This window comes from Ammospiza nelsoni, chromosome Z (assembly GCF_027579445.1).
Source record: "Ammospiza nelsoni isolate bAmmNel1 chromosome Z, bAmmNel1.pri, whole genome shotgun sequence".
In the NCBI taxonomy this organism is placed as follows: domain Eukaryota; kingdom Metazoa; phylum Chordata; class Aves; order Passeriformes; family Passerellidae; genus Ammospiza; species Ammospiza nelsoni.
In genome coordinates this window covers 80,791,916-80,811,885 of record NC_080669.1, presented here as the reverse complement: position 1 = coordinate 80,811,885, position 19,970 = coordinate 80,791,916, and the positions used below count along the sequence as shown (strand labels likewise).

General features: G+C 40.2%; 1 protein-coding gene across 1 annotated transcript in view; it reads right to left on the bottom strand.

Moving 5' to 3' along the window:
* KIAA1328 (KIAA1328 ortholog) overlaps positions 1–19,899 on the bottom strand; it is a 172,153-nt gene extending 152,254 nt beyond the window's left edge. Inside the window, exons 1-5 of the mRNA XM_059493161.1 lie at positions 19,840–19,899; positions 15,211–15,246; positions 13,415–13,554; positions 9,493–9,587; positions 1,145–1,260 (exon numbers count right to left, since the gene is read on the bottom strand). Of these exons, the coding sequence (XP_059349144.1) occupies positions 1,145–1,260; positions 9,493–9,587; positions 13,415–13,554; positions 15,211–15,246; positions 19,840–19,891 (439 nt within the window). The 5' untranslated portion in view covers positions 19,892–19,899. The remainder of the gene's footprint in view (positions 1–1,144; positions 1,261–9,492; positions 9,588–13,414; positions 13,555–15,210; positions 15,247–19,839) is intronic.
* Positions 19,900–19,970: the final 71 nt, after the last annotated feature.

Below are 19,970 nucleotides of genomic sequence, written 5' to 3'. Positions count from 1 at the left end.
TAAGTGCCACTGCGCTACAAGGGATGCTCTAAGTCATCAGGGCAATGCTCTCCTGACAGAGACCACGCATCACTGATTGTCTTTTCTAAGCCAAGCAAGTTCCATCATAAAGAAGCACTGTTTTTGTTACACCTCCAGTGCTAAACTGTGAAATAGGATTTCCAGAATTTTCAAGAACCTTCCTCTAAATTCATGCTTAAATTTCTAAATTATCTCTGTTTCTGTTTCAACACTGGCCAATAGCTTGAACAGCCTCTTTTTGTCACTAACTTTTCAACTTGAACAAAGGATGGCTCAGGACTGAAAACAATACTGCATACTGGGCTCCATCATGCTTTTTAAAACAACATTACTACCCTCCCTATCAGCAATACATCTCCCAATGAATCACACACTATTTGCTTTTCCTGTAGTTGCAGTCCTGTCTCTTCCCTATCCCACTGCAGCCAATCCTTAGCCCTCTGAGGAATTTAACAACAAAGCATCAATATCAGAGATTGGGAAGAAAAATGAACAAGAGAATTTTGTAAAGGTCTGTCACACCTCAGAAAGAAAAATATCAGTTCCTGCAATAGTGACTTTGCATGTGATATTCCAGGACTGGGACTAAGCATATGCAGCTTAAAGAAATGCAAGCCACAGTCAGCAAGAAAAGAGAATCTCCCAACTTTTTTATATACAAACAAATATATAAACCTACACCAAATATATAAACCCTACACCAAACAAAAAGTCCAAGCTAGCTAAACCCCCTAGTACATATATTTAATTTGTATCCATTTAGTGTCGATTCCCCTTCTCTGGACATGGAGAGAAATGGAATACCATGCAAGTTTTAGACCTAAATTATGACCACCTAACAGAATTTTAAAAAATATCTATAATAATATTTTAATGTGTAAATTCCTTATTGTCATTTTTTTAGTTGACAAATATCTCTTTCATAGCAAAACAACATCATAGGAACAGCTGGATGGCAGTTTAAGCTCATATGAACCAGTGTCACATGCTGACAAGTCATCTCTCTGATTGCTTTTGAATGGCAGCACATGCAGATTTATTCTATGCCATAAATTAGAACAATTATTTCTCTGTACTTCACTTTTTATTTCAGTGGGCCATTGCCCATATTTTTAAAGGATATCTTCCCTTTCCTTGATGATAAGTTCATTCTGCTCCTCTAGCTGTCTGATCTTCTTCTCAAACGATTCCTGTTCAGCTTTCAGCCGTTCTTCTGTCACCTCTTTTTCTTCACTTACCCTGAAAAGAATTTGAGAAAAATAAAATATATGCCCATAACCACAGTACCCGACTTCCAACTCCTCCACCACTTTGCAGGTAAATGGATAACATCCTCTCCACCCTTAAGCAGGTTAGTTCCTCACAATGCTTATAATACATTATACAGGAAGGTAGGTATGACTTGATGCAATACATCTCTTCTTTTTTTTTTCAGAAACACTGGTCTCAGGAGAGTACATGCACATTAATGGGCAGCATGGAGGAACAAAGTCAGGGCCTGAACCCACAATTAGGTTTGTCCAGTCTGATTCTCTGCAGCCATAATGAAGATTCACTGGGATACTTTCAAACCTAGGACATGAAGACAGAAAACTCAGACAGAAGAGCTTAGATGACATGACAGAAAGAAAATTCTGGAAAACTTTTCTTAATCTATAAACTAATCCTTCTTTCACCTTTACTGGTCAAATACAAGTTCAGGAAAGAATCATTTTTCTTGTTAGCTTTCTCCAAACAAAACTGTTTGTCCTTTTCCTTAAGGATTTTCAAATATCAAGCTGCAGGCGTAAATTTTCCTTTCTGTCTGGGGCATGGCACCCTGTATCTTGCTGCTCAGTGTAAATAATTGGATCAAGATTAAAGGATGACAATGGGAGAAAGGCTTACAATGATCATTTATTCTGCACCTCAAGAGCAGGCTATAAAAACAATTATTCTGGTATCACGTAGGCAAGAAGATCATTATGCACAGATGATCCTGTAACTATGCTAAAAAACGTGGCTTGGAAATCATGGTTCCATAAAAGCTCCACAAAAATATTAAGTAATGAGCTTAGACTAATAAATATTATTGCTCTGCACTTAGGCAATTTCTGTTGCTGAAGGCTCTTAAAGTTCAGTCTTTTATGATGATGAAACAGCTGCCACAACACAGGTGACAGGAGACCAAAGCAATACAACTTTTAGAAAACTCCAATTTTAACTTCCTTAAAGTGGAACAATCTTATAGGAAGAGGAAAGAGGAGGGGGAAAATGAAGTGTGTGTGTGTGTATATATATATATATATATATATATATATATATATATATATATACATACATAGATATATATATATATAGATATATATATATGTAAGTATAAAACTAATTCTGGCACTCATACTCATTCCATTAGACCAATATTCTGAACCGAATGTTTCATTCAAGGACTGAGCCATACACTTCATATCACTGTTCCCCTTAAGAGGGCACAGATTTGTTTTGATCTTCCAGTGGAGAAGTCATAAATACCACAAGTGGGTCACTCCCCTGGAGTGAATTATAGGCAAGCAGTATTCCCCAACTTCAAGATCAACCCACAGCACTCTTGTATCAGCTCAAGCAGACTGCGTGAAGTTGGAAATAATAATACTGGAACTCACATTTTTTCTCTACAAACTTAGAGGGAGACAGACGACAGATACCGGATAATCAAATTCTTTAACTTAGGGCAGTTTGAAAGCTTGGATCAAACTATTAATTGTACAGTTTCTAATGTACGGGGGGGGGAAAAAGACACTGATTAAGCCTAACAGCATTCCACTAGTCAAATGCACAAGGTCTCACTTACAACCTTGGGCCCAGTCTGGGAAGGTGTGATGAGTTCAACCTGTTCCTTGGCCCCTTCCCCTCCACTCACAGGCTGTCAAAATGGCTGTGCACATATCATTTAAGAAATGTGGTAACAGGAACTACCTGTATAAATTCTGGACCCACACCAACACCTCTGCACTCCTTAGCTAAGCAGGCAACAAACTTTTGAGCAATATCCACCACACTTCCTTGCAGTAACAGCCACAGCACATTTGCCACAAGCTGCAGAGAGAGATTCTCATACCCAACCGTGGCCCATTTGCTTCCTCTGAGTCCAGTGCAACCACCTAAATAACTACAGCACAAATGACCTTTTTTCACATTATCAGTGAAAGATGCAAGAACAAAGTTAATTAGAAAACCACAATGAAGAACACAATGGCTACCTGGATGAAAGACAGGAATGGAACAAGAGCAGGGCAAGCAACTGGAAAGAGAGAACAAGTACCATCTCCAGGATTCTATGCAAGGAAGGAAGCTTGGTCAGTAACTTGCAGGAGTGATGCTGCAAGAGAAAAGGGTTTGGGGCAACAAATGCTGGCACCTAATAACACTAAAATTGAACAACAGTACAAGAAAAAAAGGCATGAAAGAAGAGAGCACTAGAAAAATCAGACTAAATGTAGCAGGCTTTACTCATCTCTAGATTCTGTGATTTGTTTCTTATATCAGTGTGCATCACATTCACGTGCTGTGTTTGTATTTAACACATATCACAGCAAGCTGTCACACTCCCAGACACATGCATATATTGTGCCACATATCTTACGCAGTAAATGACTGAGAACAGTAAGTGATCTCAGAAGAAATGTGGCAGTAAGTGTTTATGTATCACAAAGCAGGAGACAGCCCATAAAGGGCAGGCGAGATACAAAAGACGGTTACTCACAGGAGGTGGCAAAAGGAAGTTAGAGAAAAGGAATACAAGAATCTCATCAGATTATGCTGGATTTATGTCACTTCCTATAAATAGCTCAGTGAGTTGCTGGGTTTTTTAATAAACTTATTTCTTTGCCTTCTGGCAGTACAGAACATATGATTTTTAGCAGAAGTATGGAAGACTTCACTGATGCTGTACAAAAACGTTACAATGCTCATATAATGCTCCTCAAAAGTATTTTCACCCTCTGTTCACCCACTTGGGTCAGAAAAGAGCAGCGAAAGAATGAAGGCACAACTACAAAGAGCTCAACTGCTCCACTGAGCAATATGCTGGTATCCAGCTCCATTGTTCTTGCTCCCAGGATCAAAAAGACAACTGACAGCTGAGAGCAAAGATGATGAATCAGAGGAACTATTCTTCTATTCCTTCCATTCAGTGTCTGCAACATTTTCTTGCATTCCATTCACATTCACCTACCTTGTGCCATAGGACGTGCACCATCTTTGTTCAAGATTTGCTTTAAATTCAACAGTTCAAAGGCTATATAATTCTAAATGCGTTTAAATAAATAATTTTACTTTACAGGAGCCTCTTTAGAAAAACTCATAATGCAAATATATTGACAAAAAGCCCTCCTAGGACATCCGCCTTAGTGTCAAAATTAATTCCTAGTTCACCAGTTCCAATTATTACTGCGTTCTCCCAGGTCCACTGCTGATAGTAGTATTTCTGTCTAATCTAAAGAAGGAATTGATCAAGGAGTTTGCGGATGACACTGACTCATTCCACTGAGTAAGCAGGACTGATGCTCTCCAGGTGGAATTTTTGAAGCACTGCACAAGTCAACAGCACTTCAAGTTTTATTTGTTTAATGAAAAACTGACATGCACAAGAAAGAGCCATGATAATACTCATATCAACACTACACTAGGGACAGAACTCAGCTCTTTCTGACTGAAGGCAGAGTTGGAAAAGCAAATTAAAAACAGTATCTTGTGCTTTTTAAAATTTTAAAAAATGAGCTTTTACCGAAAAAAATCTGAAATGCAGTAAGAACATTGCAGCTCAGCTAGTTAAGACACAAGGAAAACTGAACAAAAAACAGATATATAGACACTGGGAACTTCACTGATCAGTCCTACACTCCTTGGGAGCACTTATCTTCTAATAAACACCAATCTGGTATTAGTCTGTCAACTGGCTAGCAAAGATTAAAAAGGTTTGGCGATCATTCTTGAAAACTACAGGTTTTAAATTCCAGGCAAATAATGGCATCTGGAACAGGGCAGACCACCATGGCGGGCAGGGTTGGGGAGAGAGGGGAAGGAAAGAAAAAACAGAATTTTTGTCCAAGGATCAGGGTTCACAAATCTGATACATTCTACTCAAGCATCATATGCAGTTTGTACACATTAGAAAAAAATAATTAAAAAAAAACTGCTATGTGCCTAAAACCTAATTGAAATTGCTACACAATGGATAAATTTTACGATATGCAACCTGCAAAATACAAGACTAGATTTCACAGCACGAATTTTTAGCTACAAATGACTTTTTAAGCACAGAAAGTAAGTGTGATTGGTGATACAATAATCCTGGGCATGCTTTACCTATCAACACAAAGTAATTTCCAGGCAAGCTTAGGGATATCTCATTTGCAGTCTCACTGCCTGACCAATTAAGAAAACTGCAGCACAAAATTGCCCCTAAAGTAACACACAAAAAAAGATAAAAGATTTTGATTTTAAAGCCAGGTAACAATTTGGTTAAATATTAAGTAGTGTAACCCAGGAGAAAAGGCAACACAAGAGGCCAAACACACAAAATTTGTAATACAAACCACAGGCAAGTTTTCCTTCAAAGATCTTAAGGACTGGAAGAAAACCAGCAAATATACACTATTATGGCTTTACTGAAACCTCTTCAATGGTTTCCAGTTCTGTAACCAAATTAATATTCTGTTTTGACACCCATTTTCACTTTTTGTTAGAAAATTTCAATTTCAGTTGGTCAATTTCAGCTTCATATCAAAGACAGTAGAAAAGACTAGTATCCCAAACTGCTAGAACCCTACAAAGGGCTTAGGAATCCAGAGAGTTGGGATGAGGGAAGCATTTTCTCAGTAAGGGACAAGGGGCTGTCTGAAGGCTGTTTTAGTAGCTGCCAGTTACAAGTCATTCTGGGCATGCCAGTGATCTTAGCCAGAACACTACTATAATAGCAAAAACCATCTTGTATCTCATTTGGAAAGGGAAATCTCTCCCTCCCATGGGTGCAGAAGGGCATTATGATACCTTTCTACCAAAACTGCTTTTGAAGATTTGTCTGCAATGACAACAGGAAGCCAGTTTTCTCCAAGTTTATTTTATTCAAAGAAAGAAAGAATGCAAAATAGTTAGGTACCAATTTTTGCCACTAAAAACAAAATTTAAACTTTCATGAACAACTCTACATCACTTAGTGAATGCTTCCGTTCACTCAAAAGGCAAATTCCATATCTGAGCTGTACAGGCATTTGTGATCAGGGGAAAAGTATTTATGATGTACCTGCCATACCAGGAGCCCCAAAGTCACAGAACTATGGCTTTATACCAGTTAGGAGTGAAGTGAATCTTGCAAACATACACACATTCACTCTCTCTGCGAAGGAGTTACGACCCTCTCCATTTAACCAAAGGCCAAGAAAGAGAGATCTCTCAAAATCTGCATGTCACTCAAAGTATTTCACCCTAGAATACTTCATAATCAGTCTCAGTGTGGTGTCTAGCAAGCCCTCGATGTCCAACAGTCAGCTGGCTACGTCCCAGCAGGCCCCGTGCTGCTCCTCCTCAGAGGAGGCTAATGTGTCCTGACACTGGCAGCGAGCACGAGCACAAGAATCTTTCTGTGTCTTCACCATGCCACTGCTCATTCCATTACATAAGCTGATGACTGCTTCAGGAGCAGCCTGCAGGAATAAAAACTCAGAGAGAGTCTTCTTTGCCTCTCTTGAAAGGACTTTGCTGACAGGGAGAGAAAATTTGCTTTTACTGTGCCACTTTCACCACCACACCAGGAGGACCTTGCTGAAAACATGAAGGTGCCACACTGGCTGTCTCAGAAAATAATGACTGATCACACTCAAGAATACTCTACTTACTCACAAAGCACTTTGGCATTCATGGGCATGACTCATTCTTCTCAGAAATTCCTCTACAAAAGCAATTTTAAAAGAATCTGCTGACACAATAAATTAAAAAGCTCAAATTTGCTACATTCTAGTATTTTAAACTGGCTCCACTCTGCCACTCTCATTTCACCTTAAAAGGATACATTCAAAGAAGGGCAAGATAATGGTTAGATTTACAGGCAGCAGCACAGATCAAAAACTACGATTATTTAGCCTAGAAAGGAGGATTAGAAAGGATACAGCTGAGTCCTTTCTTTAGACCCCGTCTCAAAATCCAATTCCATAAAATTCCGAACAGCTAAGGTGATGTCAGCCACTGGAATCCCCAGCAGGAGATCTTTACAGCCCAGAAGCTCTTCTTTTTTTACCCCAAAGAAAATTATATTAATGTAGGTAGTATCAAAATTTACTCATACCAATACAAAGTCTTACACTTCAGCAAATTAGCAACCACACTGGCACACACAACCTCAATGTTCAAAAGTGCAGTGGGAATGAAAGTTGGAGGAAAAAAAGTAAAAAATAGGAAGAAAAGTACAAGAGAGCTCTCTCCTTCAGCAGTCACAAGCTGGGGAAAGACCAACCACTACCCTGAACTGCTCAAGCAAGACCTGGCTGAAATCAAAGCCTATGATTAAAGGAGTCAATCCCATTTTGCAACTGGTTTCCACATAAACAGAATTTTACCACTTTAAAAGAGCTTTCATGCAGCTGCTAACTGACCAATCTGTATCTTTTTACCATCCTGCAACAAATGTGCATGAATGAGCCTCAACTACCATTCATAAATTATAGCAAAATAAGGAACAGCAAGGTACAACCCCAGTGAGACCTTTATTATTCCAAGTATTTACTGCAGGACAGTGTTCCTATAAAACTTTCAACATTCTGCTGCTCCTTTTTCTTCTCCAAAGTAGCAAAGAATGTTCTACTGCTTGTAAAAGCTCTCTATCATTGCACAACTAAGGATGAAAATTATGGAGAGTTTTAAAAAAGTGACGAGGTGAGCGGAATTAAAGTTCAACTTCCCTATTACTCTGCAAAGGACTTTTAATTACATCCAATAAAAATATGATTAGGTTTAAAAATAAAAGAGAACTAAGTATAAAATAATAGTGTTCCACTAATTTTACTTTTCAAAATTAATGTTGCTGCACTTTCTATTTTTCTTCAAAGAAATGTCAGGCAGAAATATCAAACTGTCCTCAGGGAAAAATCACAGCATCTGAGATTTAAGAAGAATCCCATGCTCGAATGAATTACTGTACTACTATTCACTAGGGAGCAGTGTATTATGAGGAACAATGTAATAAAAGGCTTTTTTTAATATTAGAATATACCTCTATATATCAACAGTGGCAACAGTGTCCGAATAGCTCCAACATCTGACAATTTGTAACCAGGCATCCCACCAATCTACTCTTTATGACAGTCTTAACTATACATTTTCTAACACAAAGCATGATAAAATAGAGTTGCAAGCATGAAGAACTTCAGAAATTACTAAAATACTGTATGGCAAGAAATCCTGTATTAGTAGAAATTACTAGCAGGTAAAATGGTCCACTGGATAAGGATAATCAGAGAGAAAATATTCCTGGCTACACCAGAGAGTTATTGCATGACCTTGAGCAAGTCACTTAATTTCTCTAATTTTCCATATTTTCCTATATAAAATGTAAAAAGAACAGTAATGCTTGCCAATTATTGCACAGACAAAGGATCTACGTCAAAAAGCATTTAATTATTAACAGTAATTATTAACAATAACTTCTGGCCCAAAGGACGTGGGATCATCTCATAAGAGCTTCCCCCACTGATATGGCAAAGCCTACCAAAGGCCCATGTGCTCCTCCTCATTTTTAGAGACACTCTGTAAGAAATAGATTTCCAGAGATTCTGAGGTGTTAGGGATAAAGAGTAGGACAAAAATCTCCTCACTTGAATTCTACCTCTTTATTACTTCCTTTACCTTTGAGAATATTACTAGTGCTGGAATGGAACTTAGAAAAAGACTTCTCCTAAAGCTGAAAACTTGCACTATTTCTACCTCTCCTTTCAAGGAATAGGTAGAATCTCAAGTAATTAAGGGAAGCAAGAAGAAGTTTGGCTAGGTAAGTAAAAATTACACAGGCAAATCACTACCAACATGTTTCAGCCACAAGATCAGCAATGCACCTTTAACACAGCCTTTCATACAAAAGCTGACCTCTGCCAAATAATAGGAACTACAAAGTTTCATTTCATGACCAACAAAGTCTGTCATTTCCAAAAGCAGGATGTGTTTATTTGTAGCACTTGATACACACAACAAACAAAATCCTAGCCCTGTCATTAGGTTATTACAGAAGTACTGCTGGTCATGAAATTTTGACCTCCATTTTAAATATATATTTAGGGGTTCAGAAAGCAAGAAAAAACCAACCAGGCTGCTTACTTTATCCAGCAAGAAAAATTACCTTGTGCAAATATTCAGGTTTTTTAAGCAGTTCTACATTGCTTGATGTTAATTAGAGAAATGACTCTCTTTAAACTTAATGCATTTTCAGGTGATGCTTCTTCTTACCTGGCAAGTTCTTTAATTAAGTTTGCAATGCGTCTCTTGTCCTCAGGACACAAATCCTTTAAAGAAGCACTCTTCATTCCTCCTTCATTAGTGCCCTGAAAATTTAAAGTTTCATTTTAGAATGTACTGTTTAAAAGAAAACAAATACTTCATAAGCTATTAAAAGCATTTCAAGACCTAATAATTAGAAGCTGAAAGTAGATCAATTCCAACTGGGAATAAAATTCATATTTTTTAAATTGTAAGTACATTTCAATGAAACAAATTACCAAATTGTGAAGAATTATTTTAAGGTATTTGTAATTCAAATGCAAGCTGCTAGCTTCAATACTAAAACATGCTGGGTAAAGTTTTAAGACATGCACTATTCCTTGACTCATACTAGATAAAAAGGAGTAGGTTCTCATGGAAATCTAGTGCAGCAATATCCAAATCCAACTTCAAACTTTATCGTATTAGGATCATAATATAGGGAGTAAGGAAAAAAACATGCTGCCTTAGCATTTCTGAGCAAAGCATACAAAACAGCAAAACATTGTTAGCAGAGAGTTATTCTTATCCTTATTTCATATATAAGGATAATAAGTTATCCTTATTTCATTTTTCTAATACAGAGGAAAGCACACACACACCTTCACATGCGGCTACTGTTTCATTTTAATGGTTTATTTGCTTATTTTGTGAATATATACTGTATTTATGAATACATATATATAGTTATGGGGTTTTTTTCTTAGATAAGTACTATACTACTATGCTACTTTCGTAAATAAAACTTATCAAAGAAGGCTCTAGCGGGGCTGAGCACTTCCTATCTTTCAGGCGCTCCCGGGAACGCGGAGAGCGAGCCGCTGCACTTCCCAGGTGTGCCCACCAGAGGGCACTCTGCCGCCCGGCATTCCCGACTTCGGCTGTTTCCACGCAGGAAACGGCTCCAAACTGGTTTTATTCACCCAAAATTCCTGTGATCGGGTATTCAGTTCTGCAGCGCTAGTGGTAAGCACGAAATAGGAACCCGAAGATAAATGCAGCACTATGCTGTTCTGTCCAGGATTTTGGCAAGTTTCAGTACCTCCACTCAATCTGAAGGAGATTCAGTTTATACTTTTACAAACCCCCCCAAGTGCATGCAGTGCTTTAGATCAGATAAAAGAATGCCACCAGATGCCCTGAAGTTTGGCCAAGTCAACACAACAATGCACAAAAGAAAACAAAGCCAACACTGGGCTTCTCTCATTGTCAGTAAAAGCAGCTGATCTACACCAGAGAGGAAGTGACCCCTTTCATTCTTAGCTAATTAAACAGCATCTTAAAAACAATTAAAGAATAATGTCCACTACAAAGAGAGGTGATGTTTTCACACAGACGCATGTTGTACCTCTCTGACACTTCATTTTAACCTCAGTGTATTCTTCTCAGGGGCAAGAGGGAAAGCAATTTCACAAGGCAAATTTCAGCACTTTTCAAGGGGCATTTGATTTCACAATTTTCTTCCCAAACACATGTCACTCACAAATGAACACTAGAGAACATCTAACTTGGCTGAATTCAACTAAACGTATGGCTGAAGGAATTTCACTTCACATGCTAAAAATGTGTGACTGGTTTTTTTTTAGCAGACAGATGATGAAACTTCTTTAAGAAAAATGAAAAGTTACAGTCCTCAAAAAAGAGAATGAAGCTTGATCACATTAGTGAAGGGGATTTTAACAAAAGATCTCAAAAACTACTACCCAAACTGATGTCAGACAAAGTTTTTTGGGATGAAGAGGAAAAATCAGTTTTTCCTATCACCCACAAGTATGCAAAGATGGCACACAGGAAATTATCAGAGGGAGACTTGTACCATAACACACATCAAAATGAAGCTGTGGAATAATGCACAGCAATAGCTTGACCATCTAAAGAAGACAACAAAGGAGGTAGAGGCCAAGACTCTCTCCATTTCCCAGATTTCTGTCCTTTCTACACAGCTCAGGATAGAAGACAGTTTTGGAACTCGGTACTGGGAAAATATTCTCCACACCTTGGAGGGTGATAACCGCATGGCAAAATCATGCAGGATCACAGAAAGGACCACAGCAGCTCACCTACTCCAGCCTAGAGCATTTTACTCAGAATTATGTCCAGGCCAGGCTGGATGAGACCCTGAGCAGCCTCCACTTGTGGAAGGTGTCCCTGCCCTTGGCGGGGAGGGGGGACTGGATGATCTTTAGGGCCCCATTCAACCCAAACCCTTCTATGACTCTAAGCCATAGTAAAGCCATCAGCTCTCCCTGGACACACATACACAACGCTTTGCAGAAAGTGAGTTGTGTTTTTGATGAGAATTCCACGCAAAAGAAGTTCTTCTTCAATAACAAGTAAAAACATGTGTTCTGTTTGTTGCAAGTATTCAGAGCTTATCTTCAGAGTACAAAGTTTTCATGAGAATTTGGCAAGGCAAGCGAAAAACAGAAGGTTTAAAAAGACAAAAATGAAACATAGCTGTGAACACATCTTGTTGTCAACAATACAAAAGCACGAGTCGCCAATTAAGATTTCACATATCAGGCATTATATTTAAAATAAGAGTACACCAAAACCCATTTATACAATGGCTTTCACAAAAAAGGAGTAAAAACTCTCCAGACAACAAGTAACGCAATCAATGCACCATTCAACAAAACAGATTTTAATGTGGCACATGAAGGCATCTGTGAGGCAGCAGGCTTGTAGATACTTATGAAGAGATGCTTCTACATAAAGACTCTGCATAATGGGGGCTATTTGTGGAATTTATCTGCATGCCACTTAACAGCATCATTTGCAAAGCAGAGGTACATACCAGCCTCTAAAAGCAAGTACCGATAAACAGAGAAAGGGAAATATACATGTCCAGGAAAAGCCCTAAAAATTAATACTAGTTTAATAACTAGTCATGTGTCATGCTGAAGGATTCAAAGGACAATGACACTGTCAAAGCAACCAGAATTGTGTGATCTGTCTTCACATCAGAGTTTTGAACCCACATGTCTGACACACAGCACACAGAAGGCAGAGAAGGACATCTCAGATGAAGAACAAGATCTAACTGCATGATAACAAAACAGTGATGCAGAACCAGTCAAAGGTTTTAGATCCTGCCTGCAAGAGGCAAGAAGCCAACCCCAGTGATTTACAGGCTGGCCCAAGACAACTGCTAGGCAAGAGACTCAACAGTACTCAAATGACTTACACAGTTGTTGAACTACACAAACCATGTTAGAAAAATGGCATCTCTCAGTGGATTTCTAAACACCACAGCATCTGTCACAACACAGAATAACCTTCCAAAGGAAACCCCGCTGCTTTGGAATTTCTAATGCAAGGAACTGTAGAAACACATCACCTAGTCTCACAGCAGGAGACCACAAAATTCAAAGCAGTTGACATCAACTGACAAAGCTACTTCTACTGCTCAAATGCATTTTGAACTTTTACTATCAAAAACAAAAAGTGATTTTACTCTTCTAACATGAGCAGGTATAGCAAAAAGGTCCCTAAAATGAGGTTTTGCTCATGTAATTTCTAAATGAGATGACTGGAGCAATGAAAATGAATAAAATGAACAAAACTTCTTGCATATTTAGCTAGTAAAGTATAGGCTAGGCACTACCCATGGCCACATGCACTGCCTCCATGCAAATACACACATAGAAATATAAATAATCTGTTTTACATGGCCCCAGTTACACACCACTTACATAAATGAGCACATTTGGCCTTTGTTCTCTTCAGGTGATAATTTCTGCTAGAAAGCCACCATGAAAAGCTGGCAAAAAGTGTAAGAAACTGTAAAAATAATACTCTAAAACTGTTTAAACATTTTCAATCTGATCATCTTCAGCTTTTTTTCTATAATGTGCACTCTTAAGAGCAAGAAAAATTTGCTTTTACTCACCTGCTGCCCTGTCAGACCTCCTGTACCTCTATCAGGATCCATTGAAACAGAAGCAACAGCTACCGGCACCTTCAGCTCGGTTTGACCTGTTTGATATTTTGGCAAACACCTTGTTCTTAAATTTCCTTTTGTAGACACTCCTGTAAGTGAAAGACAAGCAGAACATGCAGATTATAAAGTGAAAAGGGGCCTTATTCTTGCCTTCCACAAAGGCAACCTTGCCTTAGCAGCTCTTTTTTTGAAAAGAATGAGCACCTCAGGAATAGGTCTGCAGGTCCCCCTGTCCTCTCACTCCATACAAAATTTCAGTAAGATGAATACATCAGCAGGAAAAGAGGTGCATGGCACTGAAGCACACCCAGCCACAATGAACATTTTGTAAATTCTGAAATGCACATTATGTCTTCAGACTGAAGTTCAGTGCAAATAAACTGTGTTTGAGTAAGATGCAAAAGCATAAAATTGAGCTTCTGCTTTGATACCCAAAGACAGTAAAGAACCAACCAGCAGTAAAGCTGTTAAAAGCACCACTCATATAATAAAATACCATTTCTTCTGTTACACAGCCAACCTACTGATGCTCGGGCTGTTTGTTTCTTTCAGGACCAGGCAAATGAGTAAGGCAACACTGCAGTGCACACTCCACAGCTCATCTGTCAAACATTTCCTGCCATAATTAGAATTAGATCAACACCACGAATGGTAAGAACATGAAAGCACTGAAAATCCTGATGCTGCAATTACAAAGTGCCAACACTGACACTAACGCTAAAACCTCTCAGGACCAGATTAAAGCCCATAGCTGCTTGGTAGTGCCTCAAGGTTTAATTTTTGACTATTCAGAAGTGCAAAAAGTTTTGAACAAAAAATATTAACTTCATACTAGCAGATCAATTACAATTATTTGGGTAATTAATTTCAGAAGTGTACCAGAATTCAAGTGAAAGAACTAAATTATAAACTCTAATATCTCCATGCTCACACACAAGCAAAAACAATGGTCCTGAAATTCTCTTCCACAGAAGTGGTAGAAAACTTCCCACAGTGAATAAATTTCCATCATTTAGGATCACTGCTTTCTTTGCAGGGCCCAGAGAAAAACAATCCAACTAACCTGGCTTAAAAATCTCTGCATGTGTTTTGTAGTTCAACAGAGATGTTTGGCCAGTAGTTTTGAAGGGTACCCCAAACCTAAAGAGTACAATTCCTCAAAACTTTAACTGCTGGATGACACACACACAGTTTCAGTCTAGAGTTAACCATCCCCAGACACGTTTCCAGGATCTTGTGTCACTTTAAGAGCTGTGTTTGAAAACAATTAAGAGAATTCTGAAGGGGAACTAAGAGCATTCATCTCTTCCCCAGCGAAGTACACAAGTATGCACTCAGTAAATTAAGGTCAAAAGAACTAATAAAAAAAAAAGAATTGCTTTATCTGTACACAATGAATCTTCATTTCAATTGATATCTTCAAAATTTACAAAAGACCTAACACCTCTAATGCTTCCACATTCCTTGGAGACCATATTAAAAATTCAGCTTGCCTGATAAATTGGATAAAGCCACACTGTACCTGCATCAGAAACAACTCCCCTGGAACTATTCATCTTATACAGTATGCTTATCTAAGCAGCAGAGGATAAATCCTCTGCTATAATCATGTATCTCCCATTACAACTTATGATTACTCTCTACCTTACACACACTTACGTACACAAACCACACACCTGAAAAGACACTGCAAATTTTATCAGCCACAGGAAAAAACTTTGTTTATGTCTATTAGAAAGTCATACCTGAAACAGGTACCTGTGGACCTTCTTCATCAGAAGCTGCATGTGGCTTTGTTAAAGGAAACAGAAAGACTGCAAGCTTAGCTCTTTAAACAGGACTGTAAAAAGAAGTATTTGGTCTCTTAATTTAGCATAGCTGTTGATAAGAAAACAGTCAACATTCTGGGAGCAAGAAAAGCAAGGGAGATTTAGTTAAAAAAAATCACCACAAAGATTGCTAAAACAAAAGGCCTTACTCCTTCTTCACTGCGCATTAACTGTAAAGATTACCTCAGAGGTCACCTTTGCAAAAGATCCCAGGGACCAGCCCCAGTTACAAGAGCAATTACTAAGATAATGAACTAATAATATTAATTTAAATTTAAACAGTTTATATGGAACATCTTGATGTGTAGGGAAAGCAAATTCTGAAACAGTGTATATTGATATTGTAATGAAATCTATTTGGGCAATACATTCTAAAAAACATAAATGAGGACAAATGCAAAAGGTTTCAAACTGGTCATTCTCATCTGATCATCACATGATGAGTAATCATAAAATTTTGAGGACTGATTTTCTTTAGGTTTCAAGAACTTTCAAATATCCCAGAGGTTTAACTATTGAATTACTTGACCACAGAAAACACTAAAATCAGAAACAACATGGCACCATATGGAATTACTTGACCACAGAAAACACTTCAAAATCAGAAACACCATGGCACCATATTATTTGTGCTATTAGCAGTCACTGTTAGCAGTTGCTGAACTTGAATCCCTGCCTCCTGAAAGCCTAAAAATAGGACTCAATATAACTAAGGGAAGGATATAAATCATGCTGCCTTCCTTCAAAGAGCAGTTTTTCATTTAGCTGAAGGTAAAGATTGTTATTCCCACATGAATAACTAACATACTTGTGACTTAATCCCAGCCAGAAACTCAGTACCACACAGTCACTCCCTGTCCACCTCCCTGCCCCACGTGGGGAGGAAAACCAGAGAGAAACAGTAAACCTCATGGGTAGAGATAAGAAAAGCTTAATAACTGAAACAAAACAAAATAGGACAATAATAATAACTGCAACATAGGGGAAAAGGGAGAGAGAATTAAAACCTGAAAGAAACAAGTGATGCACAGCACAGCTGCTCACTGAACAATGCCCAACCCTTTCCCCAGCAGGAACTGGCAGCTCCCAGCCAGCACCCCCCACTTTATGTACTGGACATGATGTTCTGTTATGGAATCTCCCTTTGGCCAGCTCCTGGACATGATCCCTCCCAGCTCCTTCTGCATCTGCTCGCTGGCTGAGCACGGGTCACTCAAGTCCATGTTTTTGGGTAAGCACTGCTGAGCAACATCCAAAACATCAGCGTGTTATCAGAATTATCCTCATGCTAAATACAAAACACAGCATACCAAGTACAAGGAAAAGAATTAACCCTATTCCAGCTGAAACCAGGGCAATACTGAAGTGGAAAACAAAAGCACAGGGCACAAAATTCTCCTCCACTAACTTTTTATACCCCTTTACTTTCCTCAACCTTCTGTGGTTGGCCAATTATCTCAATTGTCAAATTTCTACTAATACTCGAATTTCTACTAATTACTCAATTATCTAATTTCTCTACTGTTAAAGAGATAAATGCATTTAAGGTTCTGCAGCTGCATTCATGCAATAAAGTAAAATTGTAAAAATATTTCAGTGACAAGGTACAAACTCTTGCCTTCACTAAAATTTGATTCTGAGAGCACCATGTCAAAAACTTAATTTAGTAAATTACCACAGAGTGGAGGAAATTAGGAAAAGGAGTTTCCCCCTGTGGACAGCAACTTCAATCAACACCCACTGTCCATCACACATCTGGTACTTGTCACACTGGAAGGGCCTGATCACAGGCTCACTTATGATCTTGTTGATGCACTCTATCACTCACAATTATCACTCATCAGCCTCACACCAGTTTAAAAACACATTCAGTGAGTACTGCAGTCAAAGCCAGCTCTCTCTACAAACACTGAGAGCATTTCTGCTCTCACGTGTGAGCTGCAGCCTGCCACCTCCAGCTGCCAGAACACACTGTGGGGGCACAGCAGGGGGAGAGGAAGCTGAGCAAACTCCACGAGGAAGGCACTGTGCGTACCTTCTTTTCAAAAAGCACCAAGATGGATCAAAAGTCCAAGGCTGGATCACAGCCCAGCCCAAACAGCTGTGTCAGCACAGCCACAACAGCAAGCTGCAGGGCACTGAGAAGTGTATGTTCAGCTCACACTGCTTCAGGAAACAACAAACTTGAGCACAGGCAGTTCCTACTCAAATGACATACGGTTAATCTGTGTGTCAACACATGGCTATAGGAAATAAAACGATCTGCCTAAACAACATCCTGCTTTTAGAGTGTGCCTCTGGTACTGCCAGCTGCTGTGGATAATTTCCTAGTAGCACCATACAAAGACTAGTCGAAGTTGTCACTATTACTCCCCCCAGCTACCAGGACGACCCTCCTGGTGAAGCTTTGCAGCCCAGTGTATCAGAACTACTCAGAGTTAGAGCAGGCTGCCTCAATCAGCTGGACTGAAAATCATAATGACTCAGAGGCTGATTCATAAGCAACGTCCTTGCCTCAGAGTAACAGACTGGGGACAGCACCAGCGTCAACCTTCTAACATTAACCCACGGCCACGTGCCTCCCAGACTGCCAGTGAGGCAGGTGTAGTATTAAAGGCTGTGTACCACACAGCTGAAGTTCAGTGAACAGCAGAGAGAGGCACTGGAGAAGCTCAGCACCTGGTACAGTTCACCAATACAACCTGCCTTCCTGCGCTGAGTCAATTCAACAAGGGTGGAGGGAACTTAAATTTTCCAAATGTATTAAATGTATTAAATGTATTAAACCAATCTACCAAATTTCTCCTCTTTTGTTGAAAGCAAAAGTGATGCACAGTATAGCTGCTATTATCCATTATTTTTAAATTGTGCCACATGCTTTTCTAAGAATTTAAAACTTTTCCAAGGTCAGAGGAAACACTGCCTATTCACCAAAACATGCACAGTGGAAATGGTTGTCAGAAAAAACTTCATTCCTGGGAATATCATGATGCATGAGGCCACTGCTGGGCACTTTAAAACATATTTAGTTATAGGAAACAACCTGTTGACTGATAAAAATAGACTGTCAATGAAATTGCATCAACACTTCCACAAGTGAGCAGAGTGGTGACAATGGCAATAAATCCAGCATGTGCCACACACCTTCATCCCATTCACAGCACAGAAAAAGTTGTACAGTCTTTTTTACTTTACACAGATGAAAAATCATAACAACATGCTCCCTCAACAGGCCAGGGGATGGTTGGCCCTTTCACATTGTCCCAGGGAGTGTGCAGACATAAATAAAAGAGCACAGACACGTATTCTTCTTTCCAATGTCTTCCAGTTGATGCTGACATCCCACTTTCAGTCTGACTAACAGCAGTGCTTCAAACCCCTCATAACTGGAACTAAATTGTCCCCTTCTAAATTTCCACCAGGCCAGACTATCAATTCTAGCCCAATGACTTCAAGTCACTGAGCCTCCAACTCAGCCACACAAGCCCAAACACCAATGGCAGCTCTTGGTTCCGCACAAGCACATCATCTCTCCATAACCAGGCTTGTACAGGCTGAGCTCCCAACACCACAGCCACCACCCACACCATCTACGTGTCCAGCCCCACGTAGTCTCCCACAACAGGAGCCTGCAGGTCGTCTGCAGATGAAACCACCCCACCCTCACACCCACCCCTCAGTGACAGAGCCCTCCTAGTCCCACAGAGGCTCACCCAAAATGTTGTGCTTGCAGTCAAGTTTAGGTGCCAGTCACAAAAGACACTTCTCTACTCAGCTTCTAGCCTCAGTTTCAAAGAATCACAGAATCAATGAGAGTGGAAAAGACCTCTGAGATCATCGAGCCCAACCTGTGACTGGACAGCCCCGTGCCAACCACTGAGTGCCAGCTCCAGTCCTTCCTCAAACACCTCCAGGAACGATGACTCCTCCACCTCCCTGGGCAGTCCATTCCAGTGCCCAATCACCCTTTGTGTGAACAAATGCTTTCTAATGTCCAACCTAAACCTCTCCTGGAGCAGCTTAAGACTGTGTCCTCTTGTCCTGTCACTTGTCACCTGTGAGAAGAGCCCGACCGCCACCCGGCCACAACCAATTCCTGTCAGGCAGTAGTAAAGTGCGATAGGGTCACTCCTGAGCCTCCTTTTCTCCAGGCTGTTCAACCTCATTCTCTCCATTGGTTCCCTGACAAGACCCCATAAGCTGAACGCAATTTCCCCATTTCCTATATATTTACTCGCCCCGAGATTTCACAGCTGGGTCACACTGAAGAGGACTTACGACCCTCCCTTCTCTCCCAGGTCACTTTTGCTATGAAATCACGCGTAACCCCTACAAACCGGCACATACCCACTCCCTCTCCCCAGGCTAAGCCCCCTCCACACTCGCCAGCGGAGCCCTCACATAGCCTCTGCCACGGCCACAGAACCCCACCCGACCCACAGCGCCGCACCGGTTCCACGCCAAACCCCTCGACAGGCCGCCCCGCATGCCCCCGGCGGCCCCTCCCGCCGCTGGCCCCTCACACCGACCCCCAGGCAAGGATACAGCTCCGGCCCCGGCGAGCACCTCCACCCACACCGGCGGCCGCCGCCGCCATCTTGAAACAGCCGCCACTCCCCGCATACCCCCGCCGTACTCCCGGCTCTCGCCGCCCATTGGCTGTCTGCGCCTGAGGA